The 16,216-nt window shown below is 49.6% G+C and overlaps 1 protein-coding gene across 2 annotated transcripts in view; it reads left to right on the forward strand.

Moving 5' to 3' along the window:
• The window catches only part of LOC110491187 (plexin-B3), a 102,499-nt gene that overhangs the window by 16,974 nt on the left and 69,309 nt on the right, over nt 1–16,216 (forward strand). For both annotated transcript variants that reach the window (XM_036947821.1, XM_036947822.1), the window contains exons 8-13: nt 1,159–1,249; nt 1,408–1,580; nt 2,321–2,472; nt 4,126–4,231; nt 7,986–8,122; nt 8,824–9,000. In XM_036947821.1, coding sequence (XP_036803716.1) covers nt 1,159–1,249; nt 1,408–1,580; nt 2,321–2,472; nt 4,126–4,231; nt 7,986–8,122; nt 8,824–9,000 — 836 coding nt within the window. The remainder of the gene's footprint in view (nt 1–1,158; nt 1,250–1,407; nt 1,581–2,320; nt 2,473–4,125; nt 4,232–7,985; nt 8,123–8,823; nt 9,001–16,216) is intronic.

The raw sequence follows: 16,216 nt of genomic DNA on the forward strand, positions 1-16,216 counted from the left end.
CCTATTTGGTAAAAGACCAAGTCCATATTATGGCAAGAACAGCTCAAATAAGCAAAGAGAAATGACAGTCCATCATTACTTTAAGACGTGAAGGTCAGTCAATACAGAACATTTCAAGAACTGTGACAGTTTCTTCAAGTGCAGTCGCAAAAACCATCAAGCGCTATGATGAAACTGGCTCTCATGAGGACCGCCACAGGAAAGGGAGACCCAGAGTTACCTCTGCTGCAGAGGATAAGTTCATTAGAGTTACCAGCCTCAGAAATTGCAGCCCAAATAAATGCTTTACAGAGTTCAAGTAACAGATATATCTCAACTGTTCAGAGGAGACTGTGTGAATCAGGCCTTCATGGTCAAATTGCTGCAAAGAAACCACTACTAAATGACACCAATAATAAGAAGAGACTTGCTTGGGCCAAGAAACACGAGCAATGGACATTAGACTGGTGGAAATGTGTCCTGATGAGTACAAATTAGAGATGTTTTGATGGTGTGGGGGTGCTTTACTAGTGACACTGTCTGTGATTTATTTAGGATTCAAGGCACACTTAACGAGCATTGCTACAACAGCATTCTGCAGCGATACACCATCCCATCTGGTTTGTGCTTTGTGGGACTGTCATTTGTTTTTCAACAGGACAATGACCCAACACACCTCCAGAAATACAGAAAAACTGTTGCATGAGTAGCTGTTCTAAAACGTTTGACTTGTAGTGTATATTTAAACACTAACAAACATACATATATTTAAACATAATCCCTTACATATACTTTTAATAATCTGAGCATTCCACAACAGTACAAATATAGTATGACTAACAATAATAACCTCTCTGCCCTCTCCTCCCTGTCCTCCCCTCTCTGCCCTCCCCTCTCTGCCCTCCCCTCTCTACCCTCCCCTCTCTGCCCTCCCCTCTCTGCCGGCCCCTCTCTGCCCTCTCCTCTCTGCCCTCTCCTCTCTGCCCTCTCCTCTCTGCCCTCCCCTCTCTGCCCTCCCCTCTCTGCCGGCCCCTCTCTGCCGGCCCCTCTCTGCCCTCCCCTCTCTGCCGGCCCCTCTCTGCCCTCCCCTCTCTGCCCTCCCCTCTCTGCCCTCCCCTCTCTGCCCTCCCCTCTCTGCCCTCCCCTCTCTGCCCTCCCCTCTCTGCCCTCCCCTCTCAGTTCCAGTACCCTTTAAAACATTTGGAGTACTCTGCTCCCGTCTATCTGCAAAGAGGTTTCCATCGCATCGACTCTGCTCCCGACCTCAGACGTGAGACGTCTCTGTTGAATTCTATACTGTGTTCCATTCACTGCTATCACTCGAGAATGAAGAACATTTATATTTCTCAACTCTTGGAGTACAATTTCAAGTGGAATTAAAAGATACTTTGACATTGGATATACCCGCTGTGTTGTGTTGTCCCACAGTGCAGCTGTATGACTGTTCAGTGGGCCAGTCTGACTGTAGTCAGTGCAGAGCGGTGTCTTCAGGGTACGGCTGTGTCTGGTGTGGTGGAGAGACACCAGGCTGTGTCTACAATCTCTCCTGTATCAGCTCACCTGGGCCCGCTGACACCTGTCCCTCGCCTCAGATCACACAGGTACACACACACACATCGCTCTGAACATCACTGTCCTGTACCTGGGTATGTAAAGGGTCTCGGAGAAGAAGCGTTGTTCTGGAATCAGGTTCATTAGGATCTGAGATGCTTTGTGAATATATATATTCTAATGGAGACTTTAGTGACAAACAACATTGAGACTAAAGTGTGTTCAACTCCTATACCATGTTGTTTTTGGATTTTAGTAAAGACCTTTTCCTGTTCTGTCCTCTCCTGTTCTGTCCTCTCCTGTTCTGTCCTCTCCTGTTCTGTCCTCTCCTGTTCTGTCCTCTCTTGTCCTCTCCTGTTCTGTCCTCTCCTGTTCTGTCCTCTCCTGTCCTCTCTCCTCCTGTTCTGTCCTCTCCTGTCCTCTCTCCTCCTGTTCTGTCCTCTCCTGTTTTGTCCTCTCTGTTCTGTCCTCTCTCCTCCTGTTCTGTCCTCTCTTGTCCTCTCCTGTTCTGTCCTCTCCTGTTCTGTCCTCTCCTGTCCCCTCTTCTCCTGTTCTGTCCTCTCCTGTTCTGTCCTCTCCTGTTCTGTCCTCTCCTGTTCTGTCCTCTCTGTTCTGTCCTCTCTTGTCCTCTCTTGTCCTCTCCTGTCCTCTCCCGTTTTGTCCTGTCCTGTTCTGTCCTGTTTTGTCCTGTCCTGTTCTGTCCCGTTTTGTCCTGTCCTGTTCTGTCCTGTTTTGTCCTGTCCTGTTCTGTCCCGTTTTGTCCTGTCCTGTCCTGTTCTGTCCCTGTCAGATCCAGCCAGTGAGTGGTCCGGTGGAGGGAGGTGTTCTGATCACCATCCGTGGGTCCAACCTGGGGATGCAGTACCAGGACATCCAGGGAGGAGTGACTGTAGCTGGGGTCAGCTGCCTGCCTCAGTCCCATGGATACCTCATCTCTACCAGGTAACACTATGTGTGTCTGTGTGTCTGTCTGTCTGTCAAGCTGAGGTCCCCATTTAGCTGTCCTTCCTGACGTCGTCACTTTTCACATAAACGATCAATTGAACGTTAAAAACCATAGTGTCAGAAGACTTTTAAAGCCTCAAAGGATCCAACTTTCAAAACAAGTCCTTTTTGGCTAGCCACAACAGTCGACTAGCTAGCTAGACACAACAGTCGACTGGCTAGCTAGCCACAACAGTCGACTAGCTAGCTAGACACAACAGTCGACTAGCTAGCTAGCCACAACAGTCGACTAGCTAGCTAGCCACAACAGTCGACTAGCTGGCTAGCCACAACAGTCGACTAGCTAGCTAGACACAACAGTCGACTAACTAGCTAGCCACAACAGTCGACTAGCTAGCTAGCCACAACAGTCGACTAGCTAGCTAGCCACAACAGTCGACTAGCTAGCTAGCCATAACAGTCGACTAGCTGGCTAGCCACAACAGTCGACTAGCTGGCTAGCCACAACAGTCGACTAGCTGGCTAGCCACAACAGTCAACTAGCTAGCTAGACACAACAGTCGACTAGCTGGCTAGCCACAACAGTCGACTAGCTGGCTAGCCACAACAGTCGACTAGCTGGCTAGACACAACAGTCGACTAGCTGGCTAGACACAACAGTCGACTAGCTGGCTAGACACAACAGTCGACTAGCTGGCTAGACACAACAGTCGACTAGCTGGCTAGACACAACAGTCGACTAGCTGGCTAGACACAACAGTCGACTAGCTGGCTAGACACAACAGTCGACTAGCTGGCTAGCCACAACAGTCGACTAGCTAGCTAGCCACAACAGTCGACTAGCTAGCTAGCCACAACAGTCGACTAGCTAGCTAGCCACAACAGTCGACTAGCTGGCTAGCCACAACAGTCGACTAGCTGGCTAGCCACAACAGTCGACTAGCTGGCTAGCCACAACAGTCGACTAGCTGGCTAGCCACAACAGTCAACTAGCTAGCTAGACACAACAGTCGACTAGCTGGCTAGCCACAACAGTCGACTAGCTGGCTAGCCACAACAGTCGACTAGCTGGCTAGACACAACAGTCGACTAGCTGGCTAGACACAACAGTCGACTAGCTGGCTAGACACAACAGTCGACTAGCTGGCTAGACACAACAGTCGACTAGCTGGCTAGACACAACAGTCGACTAGCTGGCTAGACACAACAGTCGACTAGCTGGCTAGACACAACAGTCGACTAGCTGGCTAGACACAACAGTCGACTAGCTGGCTAGATTTTAACACATTCACTCATTTGTTTGTAAATAATGAACAAGCTACCAAATGTTATTGTCAAACTGTCAACAGAGCAGCTAACAAGCAATAATATATGTCAAATAACAGTCTAAAAATATCAGGGGCAAATATCAGATTTGACCGTTCAGACACACCTACGGAGGTGGCTTGAAATATCTGAAACCATTTGCTTTTCGGCCGTTCAGACTGCAGGAAACAGGTTCCAGTCGGTTATAAATGTTTTTTTATTTGAGTCAATTGGAACATGAACAGGGCTTCAGACTACAAGGCTCTGTGTGTATGTGTGTTACAAGTATTTGTTTTTCCTGTGTGTTAATTGCTAATTGTCTGGTCGTGTGTTTGTGTATTCCAGGATAGTGTGTGAGCTCCAGCCCAGTAAACAGGAGACGGAGGGACCAGTCATTGTTTCCGTGAGAGACTCAGAACCAGGACAGTCTCTGCAGACATTCACCTACCAGGTATGTAACACACACATATACTCACTCACTCACTTCATGGAGCAAAAACCCTGTGCTAACCTGGAGCGTGAGTACATGACATTATAACGCTGCTTCCTAACGTTTTACCACAGATGTCTGGAGTTGGTACTGTCTTAGTCCACGTGGGATCATATGACATTATGAGGGTTAGCTTGAAACTGATGAAAATTGATTTTAAAGAACTGATTCTAGCTCTGAAAGATTACAAAAAGTTGGCAATTATTTCAGGCCCGGTACCATCGCTGGGCGGCGGCTGTGAAAGATTCAGCAGGCCCCTCCCCTCTCTGCCCCCCCCTCTCTACCGGCTACTCAAATCAAATTTCATAAAGGAAAACGTCCGCGCGGAACACATATGACAGCTTGTTACACAGACGAAAAGGGCTGGGCTTGAGTGAAAGAGCGGGAAGACTGAGGGACACAAGGAGAAGCTGTGCCATCGTAAATACAGTCTCTTATGCATTCTAAATTACCGCCCATTTGTAAAAGGAAAATGCAATAAATATTTACTCTGAGCTGCGCTTCGGTAGGTTGGTGGTAGATGGAAGACCGTGTTGCCAAACCGAGTCCCCTCTGTCCTTTGAAGAATGTCTCTGGTGGTCAATTGGATACGTTGTAGTAACGTCGTTGGGTGATAGATGGGATACTCTGTCTGTTCTTTCCTAACCCTCGTTTGCAGCTGCTGTTGCTAACTCAACGGCTAGGAGGTAATCACTTCTGTAGTGAATAAGAGTTCAAAGTTCATACCATTTGCAACCAAAGCTCACGCTGATGTTGGCTTCGTTCTGTAGGTATTATCTGAACCATTCTGACATAGGACCGTCGTCCTCACATCATCGGAACAGGAAATTATGTTGTCGTCAAGGGCTTATATAGGAAGGGAGAGGAGGGCGTGTTTGAAAAGTTTTATAGCCCATGTCCCTTCACAGGGGCGGGCCACTGATTGAGCAGAGCCCTATCTTATGAAACCCCAAATGTCACATTTTAGAAGCTAAAATCACATTTCATCCCAGAACGAATAATTTAATGTTCAAACATTTAAATTGAACAACAGTTCCATGTGAATCCGATAACTCTGATGTGTAGACTTTCCACTGTAGAGTTTATGTCATCTTATCATTGATGAGAATGTCCTAGATGACAACCGAACTGACATCATATTCATTAAATAACGAGCCTAGTCGGTTTAGCCACGGAAAAATACAGAAACCTTCCCGCTAGCCATGATTGGCTGAGATAATGGATGGGCTGGACATGCCAAGAGATGAATCCGGATTGGTCTGCCATGTAGCATGCTTCTGTCTTTAATATGAGCTGCTAAATGTGTGAATAATCCTGTCTACAGCGTTTTTTCTTGAAAGATATGAATGAAGAACTTAAGTTTTCCTACTGTTCTCAACATTGCCACCCTGAAGTTAATAGCGCTATCGACAAAGCTCCGTGGGAAAATATTGCGATAGACTACTGTCATGACGTTGGCCTGGGGGATAGGTTTATGACAGTCAAATACCTCTTCCCCCCCCTTTTTCCTCTCTCTACCCTACTGAGGTTACATTTGCAAACCCCTTGGTTAACATAGAGATTCTGGGAACATCAGAAGGTGGGGGGAAATTAATTATATTCTGGTAATCCGACCAATTGAGCATGTGCGGTGGTACTTAAGCCATTTTGCCACAACTTTAGAAGTATGCTTGGGGTCATAGTTCATTTGGAAGACCCATTTGCGACCAAGCTTTAACTTCCTGACTGATGTCTTGAGATGTTGCTTCAATATATCCACATAATTTTCCTTTCTCATGATGCCATCTATTTTGTGAAGTGCACCAGTCTCTCCTGCAGCAAAGCACCCCCCACAACATGATGCTGCTGCCCACATTCTTCACGGTTGGGATGGTGTTCTTTGGCTTGTAAGCCAAACATAACGATGGTCATTATGGCCAAACAGTTCTCTTTTTGTTTCATCAGACCAGAGGACATTTTTCCAAAAAGTACAATCTTTGTCCTCATGTGCAGTTGACGGCTGCGTGGTCCCATGGTGTTTATATTTGCGTACTATTGTTTGTACAGATTAATGTGGTACCTTCAGGCATTTGGAAATTGCTCCCAAGGATGAACCAGATTTATGGAGGTCTACACTTTTTTTTCTAAGGTCTTGGTTGATTTATTTTGATTTTCCCATGATGTCAAGCAAAGAGACACTGAGTTCGAAGGTAGGCCTTGAAATACATCCACAGGTACACCTCCAATTGACTCAAATGATGTCAGTTAGCCTATCAGAAGCTTCTAAAGTCATGACATCATTTTCTGGAATTTTCCAAGCTGTTTAAAGGCACAGTCAACTTAGTGTATATAAACTTCTTGACCCAATGGAATTGTGATATAGTGAATTATAAGTGAAATAATCTGTCTGTAAACAATTGTTGGAAAACTTACTGGTGTCATGCACAAAGTAGATGTTCTAACCGACTTGCCAAAACTATAGTTTGTTAACAAGAAATTTGTGGAGTGGTTGAAAAACGAGGTTTAATGACTCCAACCTAAGTCTATGTAAACTTCCGACTTCAACTGTATATGTGAGGATGCTGTTCATCGACTACAGCTCAGCCTTCAGTACCATAGTGTCCTATCAGCTCATTACAACGCTCACGGCCCTGGATCTGAACTCCTCCCTATGTAACTGGGTCCTGGACTTCCTGACGGGCCGCCCAGCTGGTGAAGGTTGGCAATATTACTTAATCGACACTGATTCTCAACACGGGGGCCCCACAAGGGTGCGTACTCAGTCCCCTCCTGTTTTCCCTGTATACCCACGACTATGTGGCCTCACACAGTTCCAACTTCATCAAGTTCTCTAACGACACGACAGTAGTAGGCCTGATCACCAGCAACCACGAGACAGGGAGAAGGTTGTCACTCTGACCGCGTGGTGCCAGGTAAACAACCTGTCCCTCAACGTTAGCAAAACAAAAGAGTTGACCAAGCTGGACACGCCCCCATTCTCATCAACGGGGCCTCTGTGGACACAGTCAAACTACTGAATTCCTCGACGTACACATCTCAGAGAAGCTGAAATGGTCTTCACACGGACATCGTGGTGAAGAAGGCACGGCAGTGACTCTTCAACCTCAGGATGCTGAAGAAATTCAACCTGTCTCAGGGGGCCCTCACAGTGTTATACAGGAGCACCATCGAGAGCTTCACAGCCTGGTACGGCAACTCCGCCGCGAGGCTCTTCGGAGGGTGATACCGTGCAGCTGAACGCACCACTGGGTGAACACTGCCTGCCCTACACCAGGTGTTGCAGGAAGGCCAGGAAGATCATCAGGAACCCAAACCAACCACCCAAGTCACGCCCAGTTCTTCCTGCTTCAATCGTTCCGTCGCGGGCAGTACTGGAGCATCATGGCAAACACTGGAAGACTGGCCCATAGAGACTGGCCAATAGTTTCTACCCTCAGACTACCAGGCTGCTGAATAGCCACCACTAGTCAGCTACCTACTAGCGACCATTGTCATTATTTTATTTAACTTAGTCCTGCATGTTGGAACTCGGAGCCTAAGATTTTCACTGTACCCTGAAATCACACCTGGAACCCTGTACATGTGACTATTAAACACTCTGAATCTGACCCCCAGTTGACTGCTATTGTCCCTGAATAAGGGCCCTGTTTCAGGAGGGACCAGCCTGAAAGCTATGGTTAGATACTACAGTATAAACATGTCTCCCTCTGTGTAGGACCCCCAGTTGACTGGTATAGTCCCTGATAAGGGCCCTGTATCAGGAGGGACCAGCCTGACAGTCCAGGGGACTCTGCTACTAACGGGACAGAGGAAGGACCTGACTGCATACGTAGGACAACAACCCTGCTACATGTAAGCCCTGCTACAATATCTGCTTTAGCTGTCTGCCTGTCTGTCTGCCCCCCCCCCCCCCCCCACCCCACCCCACCACGCACACAATAGCCCTGCTCCAATATCTGCTTTAGCTGTCTGTCTGTCTGTCTCCCCCCCCCCCCCCCCCCCCCCCCCACACACACACACACACAATAGCCCTGCTACAATATCTGCTTTAGCTGTCTGTCTGTCTGGTCTGGTCTGGTCTGGTCTGTCTATCTCCCCCCCCACACACACAATAGCCCTGCTACAATATCTGCTTTAGCTGTCTGCCTGTCTGTCTGCCTGTCTGTCTCTGTCCCCCCCCCCCCCCCCCCCACCCCACCCCACCCCACCACGCACACAATAGCCCTGCTCCAATATCTGCTTTAGCTGTCTGCCTGTCTGTCTGCCTGTCTGTCTCTGTCCCCCCCCCCCACACACACAGGACCAGCCCCAGTAACCAGACAGACACCATAATGATAACTCTCTCCTCTCCTCTAGTGTTGAGGAGGTGAATGGGACTCACCTGGTATACAGGACCAGCCCCAGTAACCAGACAGACACCATAATGATAACTCTCTCCTCCTCTCCTCTTCCCCAGTGTTGACGAGGGGAATGGGACTCACCTGGTATACAGGACCAGCCCCAGTAACCAGACAGACACCATAATGATAACTCTCTCCTCCTCTCTTCCCCAGTTTTGAGGAGGTGAATGGGACTCACCTGGTATGCAGGACCAGCCCCAGTAACCAGACAGCAGAGCTGACAGTGAGGGTGTTGTTTGGGAAGGCAGAGAGGAGCGTACCTGGGCAGGTGTTTCACTACATGGGGGACCCTGTCATCACCGCAGCATCGCCTGCTGAGAGCTTCTACGAGTGAGGAACACTTATTGGAGAATTCAATGTGTCCCAAATGGCACCCTATTCCCTATATAGTGTTCCTTATTCCCCATATAGTGTTCCCTATTCCCCATATAGTGTTCCCTATTCCCCATATAGTGTTCCCCATTCCCCATATAGTGTTCCCCATTCCCCATATAGTGTTCCCCATTCCCCATATAGTGTTCCCCATTCCCCATATAGTGTTCCCCATTCCCCATATAGTGTTCCCCATTCCCCATATAGTGTTCCCCATTCCCCATATAGTGTTCCCCATTCCCCATATAGTGTTCCCCATTCCCCATATAGTGTTCCCCATTCCCCATATAGTGTTCCCCATTCCCCATATAGTGTTTCCCATTCCCCATATAGTGTTCCCTATTCCCCATATAGTGTTCCCTATTCCCCATATAGTGTTCCCTATTCCCCATATAGTGTTCCCTATTCCCCATATAGTGTTTCCTATTCCCCATATAGTGTTCCCTATTCCCCATATAGTGTTCCCTATTCCCCATATAGTGTTCCCTATTCCCCATATAGTGCTCTTTAGACGCTGGTCAAAAGTAGTGCACTAGATGGGGAATAGGGCAGTAGATGGGGAATAGGGCAGTAGATGGGGAATAGGGCAGTAGATGGGGCAGTAGATGGGGAATAGGGCAGTAGATGGGGAATAGGGCAGTAGATGGGGAATAGGGCGGTAGATGGGGAATAGGGCAGTAGATGGGGAATAGGGCTGTAGATAGGGAATAGGGCAGTATATGGGGAATAGGGCAGTATATGGGGAATAGGGCAGTATATGGGGAATAGGGCAGTAGATGGGGAATAGGGCAGTAGATGGGGCAGTAGATGGGGAATAGGGCAGTAGATGGGGAATAGGGCTGTAGATGGGGAATAGGACAGTATATGGGAAATAGGGCAGTATATGGGGAATAGGGCAGTATATGGGGAATAGGGCAGTATATGGGGAATAGGGCAGTAGATGGGGAATAGGGCAGTAGATGGGGAATAGGGCAGTAGATGGGGCAGTAGATGGGGAATAGGGCAGTAGATGGGGAATAGGGCAGTAGATGGGGAATAGGGCAGTAGATGGGGAATAGGGCAGTAGATGGGGAATAGGGCAGTAGATGGGGAATAGGGCAGTAGATCGGGAATAGGGCAGTAGATGGGGAATAGGGCAGTAGATCGGGAATAGGGCAGTAGATGGGGCAGTAGATGGGGAATAGGGCAGTATATGTGGAATAGGGCAGTATATGGGGAAGAGGGCAGTAGATGGGGAATAGGGCAGTAGATGGGGAATAGGGCAGTAGATGGGGAATAGGGCAGTAGATCGGGAATAGGGCAGTAGATGGGGCAGTAGATGGGGAATAGGGCAGTATATGGGGAATAGGGCAGTAGATGGGGAATAGGGCAGTAGATGGGGAATAGGGCAGTAGATGGGGCAGTAGATGGGGAATAGGGCAGTAGATGGGGAATAGGGCAGTAGATGGGGCAGTAGATGGGGAATAGGGCAGTAGATGGGGCAGTAGATGGGGAATAGGGCTGTAGATGGGGAATAGGGCAGTAGATGGGGCAGTAGATGGGGAATAGGGCAGTAGATGGGGCAGTAGATGGGGAATAGGGTAGTAGATGGGGAATAGGGCAGTAGATGGGGAATAGGGCAGTAGATGGGGAATAGGGCAGTAGATGGGGAATAGGGCAGTAGATGGGGAATAGGGCAGTAGATGGGGAATAGGGCAGTAGATGGGGCAGTAGATGGGGAATAGGGCAGTAGATGGGGAATAGGGTAGTAGATGGGGAATAGGGCAGTAGATGGGGAATAGGGCAGTAGATGGGGAATAGGGCAGTAGATGGGGAATAGGGCAGTAGATGGGGAATAGGGCAGTAGATGGGGCAGTAGATGGGGAATAGGGTAGTAGATGGGGAATAGGGCTGTAGCTTGGGCAGTTCATGGGGAGTAGAGCAGTAGATATGGCAGTAGATGGGGAATAGGGCAATAGATGGGGCAGTAGGTGTGCAATGGGGCAGTAGATAGGCAATGGGGCAGTAGATGGGCAATGGGGCAGTAGAGGGGCAATGGGGCAGTAGATGGGGAATAGGGCAGTAGATGGGGCAGTAGATGGGGAATAGGGTAGTAGATGGGGAATAGGGCAGTAGATGGGGAATAGGGCAGTAGATGGGGAATAGGGCAGTAGATGGGGAATAGGGCAGTAGATGGGAAATAGGGCAGTAGATGGGGAATAGGGCAGTAGATGGGGCAGTAGATGGGGAATAGGGCAGTAGATGGGGAATAGGGTAGTAGATGGGGAATAGGGCAGTAGATGGGGAATAGGGCAGTAGATGGGGAATAGGGCAGTAGATGGGGAATAGGGCAGTAGATGGGGCAGTAGATGGGGAATAGGGTAGTAGATGGGGAATAGGGCTGTAGCTTGGGCAGTTCATGGGGAGTAGAGCAGTAGATATGGCAGTAGATGGGGAATAGGGCAATAGATGGGGCAGTAGGTGTGCAATGGGGCAGTAGATAGGCAATGGGGCAGTAGATGGGCAATGGGGCAGTAGAGGGGCAATGGGGCAGTAGATGCGCAATGGGGCAGTATATATGGCAGTAGATGGGGAATGGGGCAGTAGATGGGTAATGGAGCAGTAGATGGGGAATAGGGCAGTAGATATGGCAGTAGGTGTGTAATGGGGCAGTAGATTGGCAATGGGGTAGTAGAGGGGCAATGCGGCTGTAGATATGGCAGTAGATGGGGAATGGGGCAGTAGATGAGTAATGGGGCAGTAGATGGGGAATAGGGCAGTAGACAGGGAATAGGGAAGTAGATGGGGAATAGGGCATTTGATGGGGCAGTAGATGGGGAATAGGGCAATTGATAGGGCAGTAGATGGGTAATGGGGCAGTAGATGGGTAATGGGGCAGTAGATGGGTAATGGGGCAGTAGATGGGGAATAGGGCAATAGATGGGGAATGGGACACTAGATGGGGAATGGGACACTAGATGGGGAATGGGACACTAGATGTGGAATGGGACACTAGATGGGGAATAGGGCACTAGATGGGGAATGTGGCAGTAGATGGGGAATAGGGCACTAGATAGGGCACTAGATGGGGAATAGGGCACTAGATGGGGAATAGGGCACTAGATAGGGCACTAGATGGGGAATAGGGCAGTATATGGGGCAATAGATAGTGCACTAGATGGGGAATAAGGCAGTATATGAGGCAGTAGATTGGGAATGGGGCGGTAGATGGGCAATAGGGCTGTAGCTGGGGCAGTTGATGTTGATTAGGGCAGTAGATATGGCAGTAGATGGGGAATATTGCAGTAGATGGGGAATGGGGCAGAGAATGGGGCAGTGGATGGGGAATAGGGCAGTGGATGGGGAACGGGGCAGTAGATGGGGAACAGGGCAGTAGATTGGCAGTAGATAGGCAATGGGGCAGTAGATGGGCAATGGGGCAGTAGATGGGCAATGGGGCAGTAGATGGGCAATGGGGCAGTAGATGGGCAATGGGGCAGTAGATGGGCAATGGGGCAGTAGAGGGGCAATGGGGCTGTAGATGGGGAATGGGGCAGTAGATTGGCAGTAGATAGGCAATGGGGCAGTAGATGGGCAATGGGGCAGTAAATGGGCAGTAGATGGGCAATGGGGCAGTAGAGGGGCAATGGGGCTGTAGATATGGCAGTAGATGGGGAATGGGGCAGTAGATGAGTAATGTGGCAGTATATGGGGAATAGGGAAGTAGATGGGGCAGTAGATGGGGAATAGGGCAGTAGATGGGGAATATGGCATTTGATAGGGCAGTAGATGGGCAGTAGATGGGTAATGGGGCAGTAGATGGGGAATGGGGCAGTAGATGGGGAATGAGGCAATAGATGGTGAATAGGGCAATAGATGGGGAATGGGGCAGTAGATGGGGAATAGGGCACTAGATTGGGAATGGGGCAATAGATAGGGAATGGGGCAATAGATGGAGAATGGGGCAATAGATGGGGAATAGGGCAATAGATAGGGCACTAGATGGGGAATAAGGCAGTATATGGGGCAGTAGATTGAGAATGGGGCGGTAGATAGGGCTGTAACATAGGGCTGTAGCTGCGGCAGTAGATGGGCAATATTGCAGTAGATGGGGAATGGGGTACTAGATGGGGAATAGGGCAGTAGATGGAGAATAGGGCAGTAGATGGGGCAGTGAATAGGGCAGTAGATGGGGCAGTGAATAGGGCAGTAGATGGGGCATATTGCAGTAGATGGGGAATAGGGCAGTAGATGGAGAATAGGGCAGTAGATGGGGCAGTGAATAGGGCAGTAGATGGGGCATATTGCAGTAGATGGGGAATGGGGTACTAGATGGGGAATAGGGCAGTAGATGGGGCAGTGAATAGGGCAGTAGATGGGGCAGTAGGTGGGGAATGGGGCAGTAGATGAGTAATGGGGCAGTAGATGGGGAATAGGGCAGTAGATGGGTCATGAGGCAGTAGACAGGGAATAGGGAAGTAGATGGGGCAGTAGATGGGGAATAGGGCAGTAGATGGGGAATATGGCATTTGATAGGGCAGTAGATGGGCAGTAGATGGGTAATGGGGCAGTAGATGGGGAATGGGGCAGTAGATGGGGAATGGGGCAATAGATGGTGAATAGGGCAATAGATGGGGAATGGGGCAGTAGATGGGGAATAGGGCACTAGATTGGGAATGGGGCAATAGATAGGGAATGGGGCAATAGATGGAGAATGGGGCAATAGATGGGGAATAGGGCAATAGATGGGGCACTAGATGGGGAATAAGGCAGTATATGGGGCAGTAGATTGAGAATGGGGCGGTAGATAGGGCTGTAACATAGGGCTGTAGCTGCGGCAGTAGATGGGGAATGGGGTACTAGATGGGGAATAGGGCAGTAGATGGAGAATAGGGCAGTAGATGGGGCAGTGAATAGGGCAGTAGATGGGGCAGTGAATAGGGCAGTAGATGGGGCATATTGCAGTAGATGGGGAATAGGGCTGTAGCTGGGGCAGTTGATGTTGATTAGGGCAGTAGATATGGCAGTAGATGGGGAATATTGCAGTAGATGGGGAATGGGGCAGAGAATGGGGCAGTGGATGGGGAATAGGGCAGTGGATGGGGAACGGGGCAGTAGATGGGGAACAGGGCAGTAGATTGGCAGTAGATAGGCAATGGGGCAGTAGATGGGCAATGGGGCAGTAGATGGGCAATGGGGCAGTAGATGGGCAATGGGGCAGTAGATGGGCAATGGGGCAGTAGAGGGGCAATGGGGCTGTAGATGGGGAATGGGGCAGTAGATTGGCAGTAGATAGGCAATGGGGCAGTAGATGGGCAATGGGTCAGTAAATGGGCAGTAGATGGGCAATGGGGCAGTAGAGGGGCAATGGGGCTGTAGATATGGCAGTAGATGGGGAATGGGGCAGTAGATGAGTAATGTGGCAGTATATGGGGAATAGGGAAGTAGATGGGGCAGTAGATGGGGAATAGGGCAGTAGATGGGGAATATGGCATTTGATAGGGCAGTAGATGGGCAGTAGATGGGTAATGGGGCAGTAGATGGGGAATGGGGCAGTAGATGGGGAATGAGGCAATAGATGGTGAATAGGGCAATAGATGGGGAATGGGGCAGTAGATGGGGAATTGGGCACTAGATTGGGAATGGGGCAATAGATAGGGAATGGGGCAATAGATGGAGAATGGGGCAATAGATGGGGAATAGGGCAATAGATAGGGCACTAGATGGGGAATAAGGCAGTATATGGGGCAGTAGATTGAGAATGGGGCGGTAGATAGGGCTGTAACATAGGGCTGTAGCTGCGGCAGTAGATGGGCAATATTGCAGTAGATGGGGAATGGGGTACTAGATGGGGAATAGGGCAGTAGATGGAGAATAGGGCAGTAGATGGGGCAGTGAATAGGGCAGTAGATGGGGCAGTGAATAGGGCAGTAGATGGGGCATATTGCAGTAGATGGGGAATAGGGCAGTAGATGGAGAATAGGGCAGTAGATGGGGCAGTGAATAGGGCAGTAGATGGGGCATATTGCAGTAGATGGGGAATGGGGTACTAGATGGGGAATAGGGCAGTAGATGGGGCAGTGAATAGGGCAGTAGATGGGGCAGTAGGTGGGGAATGGGGCAGTAGATGAGTAATGGGGCAGTAGATGGGGAATAGGGCAGTAGATGGGTCATGAGGCAGTAGACAGGGAATAGGGAAGTAGATGCGGCAGTAGATGGGGAATAGGGCAGTAGATGGGGAATATGGCATTTGATAGGGCAGTAGATGGGCAGTAGATGGGTAATGGGGCAGTAGATGGGGAATGGGGCAGTAGATGGGGAATGGGGCAATAGATGGTGAATAGGGCAATAGATGGGGAATGGGGCAGTAGATGGGGAATAGGGCACTAGATTGGGAATGGGGCAATAGATAGGGAATGGGGCAATAGATGGAGAATGGGGCAATAGATGGGGAATAGGGCAATAGATGGGGCACTAGATGGGGAATAAGGCAGTATATGGGGCAGTAGATTGAGAATGGGGCGGTAGATAGGGCTGTAACATAGGGCTGTAGCTGCGGCAGTAGATGGGGAATGGGGTACTAGATGGGGAATAGGGCAGTAGATGGAGAATAGGGCAGTAGATGGGGCAGTGAATAGGGCAGTAGATGGGGCAGTGAATAGGGCAGTAGATGGGGCATATTGCAGTAGATGGGGAATAGGGCAGTAGATGGAGAATAGGGCAGTAGATGGGGCAGTGAATAGGGCAGTAGATGGGGCATATTGCAGTAGATGGGGAATGGGGTACTAGATGGGGAATAGGGCAGTAGATGGGGCAGTGAATAGGGCAGTAGATGGGGCAGTAGGTGGGGAATGGGGCAGTAGATGAGTAATGGGGCAGTAGATGGGGAATAGGGCAGTAGATGGGTCATGAGGCAGTAGACAGGGAATAGGGAAGTAGATGGGGCAGTAGATGGGGAATAGGGCAGTAGATGGGGAATATGGCATTTGATAGGGCAGTAGATGGGCAGTAGATGGGTAATGGGGCAGTAGATGGGGGATGGGGCAGTAGATGGTGAATGGGGCAGTAGATGGGGAATGGGGCAATAGATGGTGAATAGGGCAATATATGGGGAATGGGGCAGTAGATGGGGAATAGGGCAGTATATGGGGCAGTAGATTGGGAATGGGGCAGTAGATTGGGAATGGGGCAGTAG

Source organism: Oncorhynchus mykiss, chromosome 16 (genome assembly GCF_013265735.2).
Source record: "Oncorhynchus mykiss isolate Arlee chromosome 16, USDA_OmykA_1.1, whole genome shotgun sequence".
NCBI classification, from domain to species: Eukaryota; Metazoa; Chordata; class Actinopteri; order Salmoniformes; family Salmonidae; genus Oncorhynchus; species Oncorhynchus mykiss.